Raw genomic sequence first — 17690 nt, 5'->3', positions numbered from 1 at the left:
CATCATTTCATGAAGCACCACCATTACTACAACCACCTCCACCACATCATCATCATCATTGCCACCACCACTACGACATCATCACAACACTATCACCATTAAAACAACAATCACTACCACATCCTTACCACCACTACTACAACCTCCTCCAACACAACATTATCACCACCACCACTTCTGCAACCACCACAACCACATACATTATCATTACTACCACCACTACAACAGCCACCATCATATCATTATTACCACCACACCAACCATTCATTTTAATATTATATTTTATACGTCATAAATTGGTTTTGGAACTTTACTTGACTTGAAACAAGGGGTATTAGGATGACTATAGATCTCAATAGATTATATTTTGTTTGAAGAAATTCCTGTTTAAGCATTGGACTTGTTCGGAATTGTCTCTCACATTTACGTGAACCAAATTTTAAGTTGGCGTCTCTGGTCAACTTGAAACAATGGGATGTGGGCATTAGTGAATCTGTGAATACGGGAGATGTATGTGGCGACTACCACTACTACTACAACCATCATCACATCATCATCCTTACCACAACTACTACAACCACCACCACATCATTATCCCTACCACTACCATTACTACAACCACCATGTTATAATTACACTTTCAGTTTTTTAAATTCCTCCGAGTGATGTCAGAAATTGCTGGGAGACACATTTTGGATTGCATCATAATAACTTTTAATGAAATTTAAATTTATAGGTTATTTTTGCATGGATGGTTCTTGATCTAAGCGCTGAAAAATTTCCTCCTTTTTAGTGACCAGTCATTCTCACCCCTGAATCATATGTTCAAGATATTATCTTTACTATTCGTAATTACACTTGTTATTGTTGTTGTTATATTATTATTATTATTATTATTATTATTATTATTATTATTATTATTATTATTATTATTAATTATTATTATTATTGTTATTGTTGTTATTATTATTATTATTATTATTATTATTATTATTATTATTATTATTATTATTATTATTATTATTATTATTATTATTATTATTATTATCACCATCATCATCATTATTACCGTTTCATTATTATTATCATCATCATCATCATCATCATCATCGTTATTACTTTAATTATTATGAAATAATAATAATACTAATAAATTGACCTTATATAGAGCATATTCCCGTTGGAAGGCTATATGCGCTTTACAATGAAATCTCGAGAATAAAAAGTAATATGAATACAAATATTAGCGACAGGTCTATACATACAAGCTAGTAAATATTCATATATCATGAAAATACAATGAAAAATGTATCACACGTAATAGATACCTTAAAATCGTATAGTAAGTTGGATTATTAGTTGTTATTATTTAAAACCAATAGGGGCTGTAAATAAAATCAAATTATGTCACAATATTTCTTGATTTCTAATGATCAAATCTTATAATATTTGTGGGGCAGCGTGGCTCAGCGGTACGGTCTTTGCTTCATACCCGAAAGGTACCGAGTTCGATCACCCGCCGTTGCCCTGTGTGGCAAGTCACCTAGCTCAAATTGCGGCGCTGCACTGCGGCTGATGCCTGGGTTATTCCAGTCTTTCCTTGAAAAGACCGAAGAGACAAATTTCCCTTATGGGATGAATAAAGGTAATTTTAATTTTTAAAAAGGTCATTATTATTATTATTATTATTATTATTATTATTATTATTATTATTATTATTATTATTATTATCATCATCATCATCATCATCATCATCATCATCATCATCATCATCATTATTATTATTATTATTATTGTTATTGTTATTGTTATTATTACTATTATTATTATTATTATTATTATTATTATTATTATTATTATTATCATCATCATCATCATTATTATTATTAGGGTTGATTCTTTAGACTGGCACCGAAGGTTAGTATTTGTGTATTGATTGCGGTGAACGTGATTTTGGTCTATTGGTTGACATTTTTCACGAGCAAAAGAAGTGAGCAATCCTCATGAACTTGTTACAAGCAAGCTTCAATGTGGTGAAAGCCCCCCGAGCTCAGTAATTTTAGGAAACCTTTGAAAACATTCCTATTCAGGCAGACTTTTGAGAAGGGAGAGTGATTGTGTTTTGTATTACCTAATGATAGTATGCGCTTGGCTAAGATTCTCACAACATTGCCATCCGGAAGTATAACTGACCAACACACAAAAACTGGTCTGGATAATACAGTTAAGTGAGAATTACTCATAAACGTGGATGGCAAAAAACAATAGCAAAGCCCCGAGTGACGTCAACTTCATTCTATCTATAGAGCACTATGTGGATTATGCAAGCTGTATAAATTATTTATTACATTACATAACATTAAAGTGTGGGTGGTGGTGGTGGTGTTGGGGGATGTGTGCCTTCTTTAAGGCATGCACGCTAAATGAAATCATCGGCCTGAATGAAGACTACAAAGAGGACACATCACATAAAACAACCTTCAAATGGCTCGATGAGTTCAGTGAGTGAACAAATAAAAAATAAATTTAAAAAATAGAGCTTTATATAGCGCAATATCCCCTAAATGTGCTCAAAGCGATTTACAAATCTTGCAAATCGGACAGCGCATAGACAATCATGAGCCACAACACTGGAATACAATACAAGTCCCATAATAGATTAGACTGTGGCCTTCTTTACTACTCAGTCACTGACCAAAGGAAGGAAGCAGGTAGCAAACACATTAAATGTAAATTTTACTCAATAACATGATAAAGGCTATGCTTAGATTTATAGATTGTATGCGCTTGGCTAAGAAGCTCATAACATTACCATCCGGAAGTATAACGGACCAACACACAAAACTGTGTATCCATGAACGTTTATAGTCGGGTTAATACAGTTCAGTGAGCATTACTCATAAACGCGGAGGGCAAAAAACAATAACAAAGACCCGAGTGACGTCATCTTCGAACTATCTATAGCCTGACACTAGAGCCCACAAGGACCTGTATTTTGACGGGGGGGGGGGGGGGGGGGGGGGGGGGGGGGGGGGGTTAGGTTAGGTTTGTGCAGCGCCTGGTAAATCGTTCGTAGTGTTCCAAGGAAATAACTGATCCCATTGGTTGAACCATTGAAAAAACTCACGATTTTCTTTCTTTTAGTTATCAGTGTCAGGCTATGAGTTTATGAAGGCTATGCTAAGACTTGTATTTAAATTAAAACACAGAGGGAAGATGTCACTAACTTCCTTACTATGATAATACAGATGTCCAGGTTTCTGTAGCATTAAAGGACAATAACAATTGCGTGCTACCCTTGAATAAGAAGATGGTCATCGCAAAGTACTTAACAACAACAGATCGAGACGAGCCAACTCTATGCAAATACTGCTGGGTGGAATGAAGGTTCAAAAAAAAAAAACAACCTCGACTGCACATCTTTAGAATCAGATAACACCAAAACCCTTGTCAATTTCACCAAACACATCAAGTACAGATTACTTTAGGTTCAGCCTAAAGCCTAAATCCTAGACCCACACTTGATGGAAAACAGACTGAATCTGTAATAATCTATTTTGTCAGTCCAATTTTTGTCAATTTTCTCCTTTAATCCACAAATATGTATGTATGTATGTAATACTTATTTTTCCTAACCTTTACATGAAGTTTCTAAATCATGACGATGTCGAAGGAGGAGGTGGCGGAGGAGAAGAAGAGGAAGAAATGGAAGAAGAAGAAGAAGAAAAAGAAGAAGCTGAAGAAGATGAAATAATAATAAAACTGGTACCTACCTTTGCTTTCATCCTCCATGTCATCATCACTACTACTATCACTTTCGCTGGAACTTTCATCACTACTCTCAGATGTCTCTCCATTATCATCATCTTCGTCATCGTCATCATCATCTTCATCATCATTATCACTTGCATTGTCTTCACACTGTTTATCATAGTCCAACAGACTATTATTAGAACATCCTATGAAATTGTCATACAATAAACTATTACTATTGCTAACATTGTCATGATTTATAATACTATTGCAGTTGCTATTACTATTACTGTTACTACTATTATTATTATTATCGTCAAATTTGAAATCAACATTACACACAGCACTCTGAATATCCGTTACATCATCATCCATGAAACTTAATCTCCGAGAAAAGAAATTAATGTCAGAAAAACTGTGGAATCCCGAGTCATCACTTTCTGCTCCGGAATCGGAATAGAATTTAGAATAAACCAGGGGTGATGTTGGATCACTTATCCGGAATCCGGAAGACGAAGATGATGTTGATGATTTGTCGGACGGATCTGTGAGGGTATCGGAGTCGAGAACGAACAAACGCTCGGTGAGGAGTTCAACAAAATCGCTGGGTTGCGGAAGCACAATAACTGCCGGGTTGCTGTCCTGTGTGAGGAGAAGAAAACATCAGAGTTAGATAAATGAGATTGAATATAATGTGAGACCTGAATCGGAGGATTCAAACAAACCATCTTCTAAGCTTTGTATTAGAAAGACAATGTATTTTACAATATGGTAGGCTATGGAAGTAATGTTTATGCTGCTGCTGATAATTGATTTTAATTAGAATAACAACAACAGCGGCGACACTAATAATAATAATAATAATAATAATAATAATAATAATAATAATAATAATAATAATAATAATAATAATAATAATAATAATGATGATGATGATGTGATGATGATGATGATGATGATGATGATGATGATGATGATTGATGACGATGATGATAATAATGATAATATCAATAGCAATAACAATGATAATAATAATAATAATAATAATAATAATAATAATAATAATAATAATAATAATAATAATAATAATAATAATAATACAACCAACAACAATAATATCGAATATTATAAATCAAAGGAAAATAACTGACACAGTCTTCATTAGGTTAAAAAAACATTTCACGAGTTATTGCCCTTACCCTGCGTGCTCCGCTTATAAAATGAAGGTCACAAGTCTGTGTGAGAAAGGGGTCGGCTTTCATTGGCGGATCAGGTCCGCCCTCTTCTAACCCCTCCATTGTGGTATTTCTATGAACAATGCAGATGTCTCAGGTCACTCTGAAATAAAATAATACAAAAGAGTTAAAAATCACATTTTTAAATTAATGTCGTGGGGGGTCAAGATGAAAACTTAGGAAATTATCAATGCGGCTGACGTGAGCATATTTGCAGGTCTGATATGGGTTCGTTTTAATATTGTTATAAAGGAGAATAGTTAGCGTCTGTTTGAGAGTATTCCCATTACAGCAATGTAAATGTTGCTGCTCGAAGCTCCAAGACATTAATAACAATGTAAAATTGAATGTAAGCTTCAATTTAATAAATGAAAGCAGATAAAATGGACGTTTCGGGTTTCCCCTTTATCAACAAAACAGGATGAATGAAACACTATGGACGAATGAGATGATGTGGTAGTGGCGATGTTAGGATGAATAAACCTTTATTTTCATCCTAACAACGCCACTACCACATCATCTCATTCATCTGTAGTGTTTCATTCATTCTGTTTTGTTGATAAAGGGAAAAACCCGAAACGTCCATTTTATCTGTTTTCGTATATTAAATAGAAGCCTACATTCAATTTTATTTTACATTGTTATTCATTACAGCAATGAGACCATAACGATTTGAGTTATCAGATCTGAAAATAAGTACAAATCGAATGCAACGCAAAGAAATGTCCAAAATACAGAGGACGAGCAAGATCAGCGAAACAATTAAACAGTAATTAAAATATGGAACAGTAAACACCAGGTTTTTCTCTGTCTTCTTTTCTTTCTTATCTCTTTAGAACACTAAGACTTAGACTAAGATTAACATGGGACAGCGACACTGATCACAGAATTACTTGACACGCGTCCTTGAACGACATAGCTGGAAAATACACATTAACTAACTTGATAATTCATTGGTTTATAAAGAAAGATATTGAAGAAAACGTAAATAATAACACATTCAAAGAACACAACACGCCTGTACTGCACCGTATGCTACTGCCAAATACTTTTTATTATTCAATGGGGAACCCTTTTTATATACTAAATCACAATACCCGATCTATTTATAAACTCAACTAGATTCCCACGGATATCGATCGGGAGAATAACCAATCGCTGCGCATCATTATTAAATGAGTGATAGATGAGTCATCGCTCAAACTCGCGGCGCTGTGTCATTTGGAATTCAGTGTAGCGCGAAGGTAAATTATGACGTCGTATTGCTGACACCATTGTATCGAACAGGTAAGAAGAAGAAGAAGACTAGAAAGGGATTTTGAGATGATTTTTAATAGAATATTTGTCTTTTTTACTCACTCAAAACCTCACCTTTTTACGCATTCAGCAGAAATATCAATTTTGCTTGAAAGAGAAATAATAGTATAGTATTATATTATAGTCTAGACTAGATGTAGTACGAATGGAGTCTTGGGTCGATCAAGAGGGAATGGGAGCTATTTTTAGACAGATCACACTCTTCGTCTGTGAGTTGTTTATTGATTTCCAAAGCGTGCCAGATTCATGATTTTGTGATGTGTTCAATCATTAGGATTACGTAAACTCGTGAACTATTGGAAATGCAAAATAATGTGCATGCAAATACATTATGATGCTTTATCACAGAGTTCACTTGAATTGCCCAGTCTCTCTCTCTCTCTCTCTCTCTCTCTCTCTCTCTCTCTCTCTCTCTCTCTCTCACACACACACACACACTCTCTCTCTCTCTTACAAACACAGAAGTGGGGTCAGGACTATCATCATCATCATCATTATCATCATTATCATCATCATCATCATCATCATTATTATTATTATTTATATTATTATTATTATTATATTATATTATTATTATTATTATTATTATTATTATTATTATTATTATTATTATTATTATTATTATTATTATTATTATTATTATTATTATTATTATTATTATTATTATTATTATTATTATTATTATATATTATATATATTATTATTAATTATCATCATCATCATTATATCATCATCACCTAAAGGTCAAATACATTTCAGACAGGTTCTCACACGCTGTCACGTAAAACATTCTTGAACTATACTGAATTTCAGAAATCAGCGGCGCCAATGTTGTGAGGGAGGGTGGGGGGGGGGGGGGGGGACTTTCATTTGTAATTTGAAGTACGCCGGGTTGATTTTCATTTGGCATTATTAAAGGGGGAATAGAGTGAGAAAAGCAATCAAATCTGTTCAAGTTCCATAGAGAGAAATATAGATATGTAGATGGATAGATGGACATATAGATAGATGGACATATAGATAGATAGATAGAAATCTGTTCAAGTTCCATAGAGAGATATATAGATATGTAGATGGATATATGGAAATATAGATAGATGGACATATAGATAGATAGATAGATAGATAGATAGATAGATAGATAGATAGATAGATAGATAGATAGATAGATAGATAGATAGAGAGATAGATAGGTAGGTAGATAGATAGAGAGTAGGAGGGTAAGGTCGACTATTTTTTATATTTGGTGGTGGGGGGGGGGGGGGGGGAGCGTTTCAATTCTCAACACGTAGACTATTCGTTCCTATTCAATGCGCTATTGACTCCACCGCCATTAAAAAACCTTATCAAAGGAATCATGTCGCCTTCTGAAATTCTCATTTCAAACACATTTATATACAGCAGTGATTACAAACCTCTCTCTCTCTCTCTCTCTCTCTCTCTCTCTCTCTCTCTATATATATATATATATATATATATATATATATATATATATATATATATATATATATATATATGTGTGTGTGTGTGTGAGTGTGTATTTATTTATTTATTATTTACAATCTTGATTGTCTGAGTTCAAACTGTTGTGAGATCAGTGAAGATGAAAATTAACATTGGATAGGAGAGGGCTTAAAGCACAAGGAGGGTGACCGGGGGTTGGAGGAGAGGATGACCTCTATGTCCCATGCATAATTCATATGTAAACAACATACCTTTATCATTGGTATGGCAATGGCATGTATCGTAGGAGTGGATAGTAAACACCGTATCTTTTCATTCATAGCTACTGGCTCTTATCTTCTTATAAAGAAGACGGTGCTACTGGCAAATGTATTGTCCTCAGTCTCTGACATAAACATAGACACTTGTAAAACGAAATTTTGGACGAAAATTTTTATTTCGTTGTATCGAAGGTTCTTTTTCGACTAAATCAAGGTAGACTATAATAATACTTCTGTAATAATATAAATAATAATATTAATAATACGATAATATAAAGAATGAGGGGTTTTGCGTAATTTTTCTGTAATGCTAGTTTTGTAATATCAGTCTTTTTTCTTCTTTTTTTGTTTGTTTGTTTGTTTGTTTGTTAAAAAAAATTCTTTGCATGAGTTATCTTTATATTTTTGCGGATGGGAAAAGGCCACAAGGGAATAAAGTTGAGACTGCTATTGAAGGTCTACTTGTGAAGAAGAAAAGGAACAACAACAACAACAACAACAATAACAACAACAATAAGAACAACAACAACAAAAACAAAGCATACATCAACAACCTGTTTTTCAACTCGGTATTTAAAACCACAATCTTACTATTCAATGCTATCGCTAGTACCAGTTATAAACAGATCTATCAAATAATTCATCCTAATAATACCTACCCCCCCCCCCCCACCCCCACCCCCGACCGCCCAACCAATTCTCTCTAATAATACAATATAATCATGTAGAGGAAGTAAGTATGACAAGTGTTGGCTGTAGTATACTATAGAATGAAAATCCTTATCTATCCCTAGCACAAACATCTTGAAGTGAATGTAACGCACCATTTAATTCTCTAGACAAACAAAGCGACACTGGAGATGGAAAAAATGGTTGCTTTTGTCACAGGTATTCATCGTTCACAATATTAGCATCTGAATTCTTGGCACCCTCCCGTGTCGCCGTGTAGATTTTATTAACCAGGGTGGATTTACATATTTTCCAGTTTATCTCTCTCTCTCTCTCTCTCTCTCTCTCTCTCTCTCTCTCTCTCTCTCTCTCTCTCTCTCTCTCTCTCTCTCTCTCTCTCTCTCTCTCTCTCTCTCTCTCTCTCTCTCTCTCTCTCTCTTCCTCGTCTTCAATAACAGTGTTAATCTACGTAGGTAGATAAAATTGCATTTTATCTCTGTTTTATTTTCAGGGCTATGCAAATATTTTTTTAAAGAGTTATATTTGAGTGGTTTATCTATTTACATTCTATTGATTTCTAAGTCAATTTACATAATATGTATCTTAAATCTACAATTTTTCAAGGTCATTGTGTAAATATTCCCAGTATGATAAGATTTGGTATTAGATTTACATTAGTACTATGTTGATTTTATCGTTAATACATTTATTATGTGATACGTTTGAAAAATATTTTTTTAAAAAGAGAGGATGAAAACAACTTTATGCTTTGTCTAGCATTGTTTCGTACACATTTTAAAAAGATGCATTCCCCACTTTGATGCAATATGTTCCATTTAACCCACAACCTGCCTGAAAGGATAAGGTACATACGTACTAAGCTATTGAAAAAACACAGGAATCTCTCACTGACTCACGACTCACTGACTTTCAAATATTATCAAAAACTGCGCATGGACTGTAATAAATTACCAGATATGATTGTTAGTTACAGTTGGTTTCTGATATGGAGAAAAATGAAGCGTCCCTCCAAATAAAAATGGAATGGGGTGAGAGCGACGTTTACCTATTTCCAGGTCTAAATACCCAAATTGTTATGGGCTCATTGTTGTAATGGAAATAATTTCAAATCAAAACAAAATATTGTCCATTACAAGATTGAAAAATCAAGCCCATTTTATTTGTGTTCGGTTACAAGACCTGCAAATATGTGCATGTTGGATAAGAGAAACTTCGTTATTTACTTTTAACCCAGTCAGGGGATAATATATAAATTACCAAAATAGCTTAGTTGTGTTAAGGTCACTCAAACATATTAAAGGTTTTCCTGTCCCTTTTGTCGTTGATCTTTGTTTGCTTGCTTTTTAAAAATTTTATCAAACCTAGGATGACGCAGGTTGTAGTTTTTATCTACATGGGAAAAACCCAAAGCAATCACTAGGGCAGCGTGGCTCAGCGGTACTGTCTTCGCTTCGTATCCGAAAGGTACCGAGTTCGATTACCCGCTGCGCTAGTGGCCTTGAGCAAGTCACCTCGCCCTAACTCAGTATGCGGCGCTGCCCTGCGGCTAACGCCTGGGTTATTCCAATATTTCCTTGGAATAGACCATAAAGACAAATTCCCCCTGTGGGATGAATAAAGGGAATTTTAAAAATTAAATTTATTATGTATTTTTTCTTCTTTCTTCTTTGTTCCTATCAATATAAAAAGAGGGTCAGATTAAATAATATCTGAACAACTGATGATGTCAAACAAATAAATTATAATGTTATAGCCCATTCATTTTTATCATTCTGTATTCTTAAATATTTTTAGAAATGAGAATACGATGTTTTATTACGATTAAAAAATACAAAAACAAACAAACCCGAAATCGGTAATTTTATTGACCTGGAGGAATGACCTCTCGATATTGGTCAAAGTTGTTTAGTATGACACTTTTCGGATTCGCTTCCTGTCTCCAAATGAAAAATAATAATAATAATAACAATAATAATAATAATGATGATAATAAATAATAATAATAATAATAATAATAATAATAATAATAATAATAATAATAATAATAATAGAAAGAAGAAGAAGAAAGAAGAAGAAGAAGAAGAAGAAGAAGAAGAAGAAGAAGAAGAAGAAGAAGAAGAAGAAGAAGAAGAAGAAAAAAAAAAAAGGAGAATAAATAAATAAATAAAACATAAATAATTTTTTAATGCAACTAATAATCAACAAATGAATGAAAATTTTAAAAAAAATTTTAAAAAAAAACAAACAAACCCAAACCAAAAAAATCAAATAAAAAACAAAAACAAAAACAAAACAACAAACAAAAAGAACAAACAAAACAATGCAAATGAAATGGTATTCTGAACACATTGCCCCGATTAGCATCCTGTTGCATGTCCCACTGAAAGTAAAACAATGTTAACATAGATATAGCATAATTGAGTCAACTACCAACCAATAACAAACAATGAATGCTTCAATCCCAGCAAAGATTGCTGCATTCCAACACGTAGGTTGGTAGGTAGACGTAGAAAGTAGAAAGACTTGAAAACAAAAACTATGTTATTTGTTATCGTCCGTTAATTGTTTATGAAATCAAATACAGAGTGTATCATTAGAAAGAATTAAAGAATGAATTAATTCCCTGTCTATTAAGCGTTTATCCATGCTTTATTTGTTGCTATGCTCTAAACGCTTTATCTACAACGTGTAGGTATTAGTCATGCTCGACAAAGTTGGTGACACTAGCAACAATTGATAAATTAATGATAATTGGAATAAAATTATTTTCAGAGCATATTCATATTATGTTAATAGATCGACTATAATAACACGCAGATGCACAATGAGATGAATATGGGGGAAGATGTTATCATAAGAATAAATGTTTTTAGTTTTTATGTGGTTTTTGTCTGTTTTGTTTTCCTTTGTTTTATTTTGCTTTCATTTTTTTTTTTTTTTTTTGTTTATGCAAAGAGATTTCCACGTCTATTCATAATTATAGGGAATGAGATTAGCGGAAGAGTAGCGTCCCTTGATTGGAAGTGACCCATAGTCTGTAATGTCACCTGCGGAAAAGTTATTAGAGAGAGAACGTCATGTTGGTTGTGCGCACTATGGGTGACATCCAAACAAGGGACGCTACTCTTCCGCCAATCTCATTCCCTATAAACAGCATACCGTTATAATATTCTATGGTATATAAGAGTTTATGAGCTAAACATTAAAACCTATACCGATATACCTATGTTTTTGAAAGTCACATTATCATAGTTATATCGTTATGATACAGTAGAGAACATTTAAAACGAACACGCTGGTGAAAGGAGCAAAGTTTGTGAGAGGTTGACTGAAGTACACAATTACTAATATTCCCCCCCCCCCCAAAAAAAAAAAAAGCCCTACTGATATAAAGATCTTATTCTTTTTTTTTCTGGTCAAGTGTTGTACTTTATATATCCGTGCTCTGAAATATAAGTAGAAGATCTCGACCTCGTCGTAATAAGCAAGGGAGTCGAGAGATTGAGAGTTTTGACAAAATGACGCTTAAGATCGATATCTTTTAATTTGAAGGTTGAGCTTTATTGCCAAAAGTTTAAAAACTTTCTCTTGTTTTTCAGGCCACGTACGGCAGAATAAATACTATGGCCACTGCCCCTCCTCCAAATAAAACGAGTGTCATTCACTGCTACTTCATCGTCCTAAGATTACAGCGTAAGCCACTAATAGGAAACCAAAACAAGGTGGTGTTATTGTGCTAAACACAGGACATGACTGCCGCGAGCTAGAACAGAACACCTTTTTTTAAAAAAAATCACATTGGAAAGAAGACTTTACTCCATATTGATATATTAAGTAACCCCAAACTTCTTGCTAGATCCTTCTCATGTCAAAATACTTGTACTTGTAAGGACTCCCGAAATTATGATTTTTGTTCTTGTCAAAATCGTGTCTTATCGCGTCAATTGTGTCGTAATTAACGTGTACTTATAATTTGTAGCTCTCAAATTGTTCTGGGCTCATTGTTGTGATATGAAATACTCCCAAACCAACGCAAAATCTTGTCCAATACAACAATGGTGGATTTGATAACAGTATCTAGTTTCGAACTACCGGTCCCGGTATGGTGTTTAAGATGAGAAAAAAAAAATAAATAAAAGAAAGATGGATAATGTACAGTTCCACGGAGAACTCAAAACAACTTAAAGAAGGATTTGATCAAAGCTTGGACTCTGAAATGGGCTATACTAGATGGAATCCTGATCTGAACTGCGGTCATTGCATTTAAAATGTGAAGCAAAGCAAAGATAAATTAAATAGGTCAGTTCAAATGAGGTCTCATTGACTGAAAATTACGGAAAAGTGGAGTTGGCGAAGAGCATCGTTTATTGTAGAGGTTTTGTTGTCCAATGACAAATTATATTTTCGCCAGAAACCTTTTACTTCATAATACGTCTCTAATTTGAAATAGCTTCCAAATAACTAGATTGTCAAAATGTCTCAAATCTAAGACTTTTAAAGAAACCTCAACTTAAGACTTTTGACAAAGTTGGAGGTTATTTCAATGCATCGATATAAATATGAAGTGATAGCTGGTTGGGCAAAATCGAAAATGGTCTTTTGTCATAGTAAACAGAACTGTCAAAGGGGCCAGATAACCATTTGCCAGTATTCTAAATCTGATATGGAGCTGTATTGCTGCTGGTGTCAATGACATGAAAATAGGTTGCTTACTTATATATAAACACAGACGACATGCTTTATCAGTCGTTATGTAATACAGGGGAAAACCATAGAAAGGAAAACCGAAAACTACGACAGTCGTCAGATATTTTTTCATTAAAATGCCAAAATGGACAAATGGACCATGCCAGTTTATGTCTGTGTGTGTGGGGTGGGAGGGGGGGGGGGGGGGGGGAGAGTGCAAAATCATTGTTTATATATAATGCAAATTGAAGTAATGAGAAAATATAAACCATTTGTGTGTGTGTGTGTGTGTGTGTGTGTGTGTGTGTTTAAGTTTTGAACAGTGCAAAAAGCCATAACCTTTATCGCATGTGGAGACATTAATCAGTTAAAAATAAATGTATAGTAATATCAACTAAATGTGCATGAAATCTTAAAAAAGGAATTGCAAAGCGGTATCAAAACACCATGTGAAATTTTCAATGTTAAACGCCATCATTAAAAAGATGCCAAAAATGTAGGTTTTCGCTTGCAATAGCCAAACTGGCAACCACGTGTACGTTGTCCATAGATGAATTTCAAAGATACTGTTTACAATATTATAGAGACCATTGTGTATGTTGTGGTTTCCAATTTCGTGTAAAGAAAGACTGCCTGAAGGGATAGATGGATAGTTAAGTGGGAGAGAAAATAGGATTTTTGTCATTTCGTCGAAGAATCGTGAAATGGAGAATGTAGAAATATGGACCAATTTATTATTTTGATTTAATCCCCTCTCCTCCCAAGAACATCCCCAATTTTCTGAATATCTCTACTACTCTCCCCGTACTTCGTTATCCTCCTCCTTGCATCGTTCGGCTCTTCTTCTTCTTCTTCTTCTTCTTCTTCTTCTTCTTCTTCTTCTTCTTCTTCTTCTTCTTCTTCTTCTTCTTCTCTCTCCCTCTCTCTCTCTCTCTCTCTCTCTCTCTCTCTCTCTCTTCTCTCTCTTCTCTCTCTCTCTCTCTCTCTCTCTCTCTCTCTCTCTCTCTCTCTCTCTCTCTCTTTCTCTCCCTCTTTTCACCTCCACACACACAATCCAATACCTTTATATATTTATAACATAATATATCTTTTAACCTCCTGTTCTTAGATAGGACAATCAATAAACAACGCGTCGACATCACTGTTATTATTATTCACACCTCCAGTAACGCAGATTATCACAACTTTTATGCTTTTCGGTCCTTTGAGAGAAGGAAAATAGAGGTCGCTACGCTCCATTTGGCATACATATTTTATCATGATCCATAATAAGGTCTATAGGATAGGCATGGTTTTGTTGCTGATATCACCCCCTTAACACAAGACTTAACATTTCAAAAAAGAAAATTAATGTATTCATTTTGGACACTCGATTTTTGGAGGAGCATTTTGCAATAATATGGTTATCGTGCGCAATAAATAAAACACAAACGCCCTGTGACAAAATCACCGTGTGGGATTGGTATATCATTATGACACAATTCTAACTTTACAAACTGGTAAACCACACAAATCACGTAATATTGTGGTTTTCATTGTGGAAAGATGATGATGATGATGATGATAATGATGATGATGATGATGATGATGATGATGATGATGATGATGATGGATGATGATGATGATGATGATGATCGATGGTGATGATGATGATGATGATGATGATGATGATGATGATGATGATGATGACGATTGATGATGATGATGATGATGATGATGATGATGATGATGATGATGATGATGATGTTGCTGCTGCTGCTGATGATGATGATGAGATGATGATGATGCAAAAAGTTTGAATGAGAGGAGGGATAATCAAAACGAATTAAGATAGAGGATGCTCTTATTTTACGACTCGACAAAACAGTTCTGCAAACTTGAATGACCCTTATTCAGCGAATACATAATATATGCAGGTCTGACATCCGTCCCCATTTATTATGGGTCAAGTTTAACATTGTTGTAAGGACAAGTGTGAGCCCATAATCTATCGGATTATCAGACCTGCAAGTAAGTGCATGTCGCCCTATTTATTCATTAACTTATTAATTTATTTATTTTAGCTCATATATGATCATTTATTTATTTATTTATTCATTCATTCAATTATCAATTGATTCGTTTATTTATATCATTATTTACTTACTTCTTTGTTTGTTTTCATTTATTTATTCATTATTTATTTATCTATTTAATTCTACTTTTAATTGACTACTCTCGTGTTTCTCGTTACCATACGGTAGGTTCGCATACGTGTTGTTACACTATTATTGCTCTGACTAGTAAGCAGTAATATAAGAGAAGAAAAAAAAAGTAGGCAAATTGAAACCAGGTCAATACAGCCATCAATCACACATCCATTGACACGGTTATTCATTCCTTTGAAGCACAACCATTCAATATTTACTGACTAACTGACTGCTACTACTACTGCTGTTCCTGGTGTTGCTGTTGCTTGCTACTGCTACAACAACAATACGTACTACTACTACTACTACTACTACTACTACTACTACTACTACTACTACTACTACTACTACTACTACTACTACTACTACTACTAATAATAATAATAATAATAATAATAATAATAATAATAATTTGGTCCAAATACAATAGGTATGTATTGTATATGGAAATAATTTAAAAGAGGTCGTTGGTTTAAAAAAAAACAAAAAGGAAAATGATGTATGAAATATTTTTTTTTAAATAGTCCTAATAGAACAATTACAAGAATTCATCCCATCAAGCTGGGCATTGGCCTTTATCATTATATATATATATATATATATATATATATATATATAATATATATATATATATATATATATATATATATTATATATACAACTTTACTTTAGTTCTCCTGATATCTTATCTTAACTACGATGCAGCAGAATGAGCAATGAATTAGATTGTATTTTCAAGTGACATTTGCTCTGATGTACTTGAAAACCCCTTTGATCCCGCCCATCAAATACTTTAACAATGGGAGGTTTTCCAAGTATTCCCTCAGAACTGTTTGGTTAGCGAGTCTTTCATCTTTTATCTACAACAGTCAATATATTAATATGTGTTTTGTTGAACGTCGATTTATTATTCTCCTTATATTTAAAGCATATGAACATGACGCAGAGAAGAATATGGCAGGTATAAAAAATGTACTCAGCAAGCGACCAAGGTAAATATGCAAATGAAAAAAGAATAGAGGTAATTCGGAGGTTTAAATTTATTGACAGAATGAATGAACACAGACCAAAGCAAGTGTGTTAAAATTCGTGTATGACCATCAGGGTCTTACTATTTCTATAATATTATAATGATATAATATTATAATAATAACTATTAATAGTAGTAGTAATAATAATAATAATAATAAATAATAATAATAATAATAATAATAATAATAATAAAATAATAATAATAATAATAATAATAATAATAATAATAATAATAATAATAATAATAATAATAATAATAATAATAATAATAATAATAATAATAATAATAATAATGATAATTGAACTACTGCCATATTTCGTCGCATCGATATCATTTACTCTTTACTTCTCCTCCTCCCCCTCCTCCTCCTCCTAATAATCCTTTTGCACATCGAAAAGATATAAATAAATTTCGTTCAATCTGTTCAAACCCCGATAAATTTACCTCCATATTATACCCAAACCAGAGCTGACAGAACCACAACAAAGCCATAGAACACAGAGGACTGAATCGCTTTTATTTGTATCTGTCCCGCTGTTGTTCAAAATCAAAATAAAGCTCGTCCTCGCGCTGACCCCGACACCCCAGTCCACGAGATACCTAACCTACTTTCCAGTCCAATCAGTTAGACATTGGGAGACGAAAAGAAGAAAAAAAAAACCAACAATGTTGTGAAGATAAAGAGCTGAACAAGTGTGTATGAAAGGTGCCAGACAAAGCAAGACAGAAAAATAGAAGAAAAAAAATCCATTCCAAAAAAAAGACAAAAATCAGTCTACCTCGATTGGGGATCGAACCTCAGACTTTCTGATTATTGGTCAGACGTGCTAACATTACACCGCAGGGCTCCCTATAGTTGGGATAATCTTAATATTTATATTCTTCACCGGTAATCAGAAGGTCTGAGGTTCGATATATATATATAACAAGATAGATAGATAGATAGATAGATAGATAGATAGATAGATAGATAGATAGATAGATAGATAGATAGATAGATAGATAGATAGATAGATAGATAGATATAAATTCATCTTCACTGTTGCTTATGATGGAAGCCTGG

The 17690-nt window shown here is 33.5% G+C and overlaps 1 protein-coding gene across 5 annotated transcripts in view; it reads right to left on the bottom strand.

Moving 5' to 3' along the window:
• LOC144970269 (uncharacterized) overlaps positions 1-17690 on the bottom strand; it is a 251041-nt gene that overhangs the window by 44016 nt on the left and 189335 nt on the right. For all 5 annotated transcript variants that reach the window (XM_078909732.1, XM_078909729.1, XM_078909730.1 and 2 more), the window contains 2 exons: positions 4953-5091; positions 3774-4395 (listed from right to left, as the gene is read on the bottom strand). In XM_078909732.1, the coding sequence (XP_078765858.1) occupies positions 3774-4395; positions 4953-5051 (721 nt within the window). In that variant the 5' untranslated portion in view covers positions 5052-5091. The remainder of the gene's footprint in view (positions 1-3773; positions 4396-4952; positions 5092-17690) is intronic.

This window comes from Berghia stephanieae, chromosome 4, assembly GCF_034508935.2.
Source record: "Berghia stephanieae isolate SIO BIC M18660-M18661 chromosome 4, UCSD_Bste_1.3, whole genome shotgun sequence".
NCBI classification, from domain to species: Eukaryota; Metazoa; Mollusca; class Gastropoda; order Nudibranchia; family Aeolidiidae; genus Berghia; species Berghia stephanieae.
Note: the sequence above shows the minus strand (reverse complement) of the source record. Positions and strands in the feature narration are given on the sequence as shown.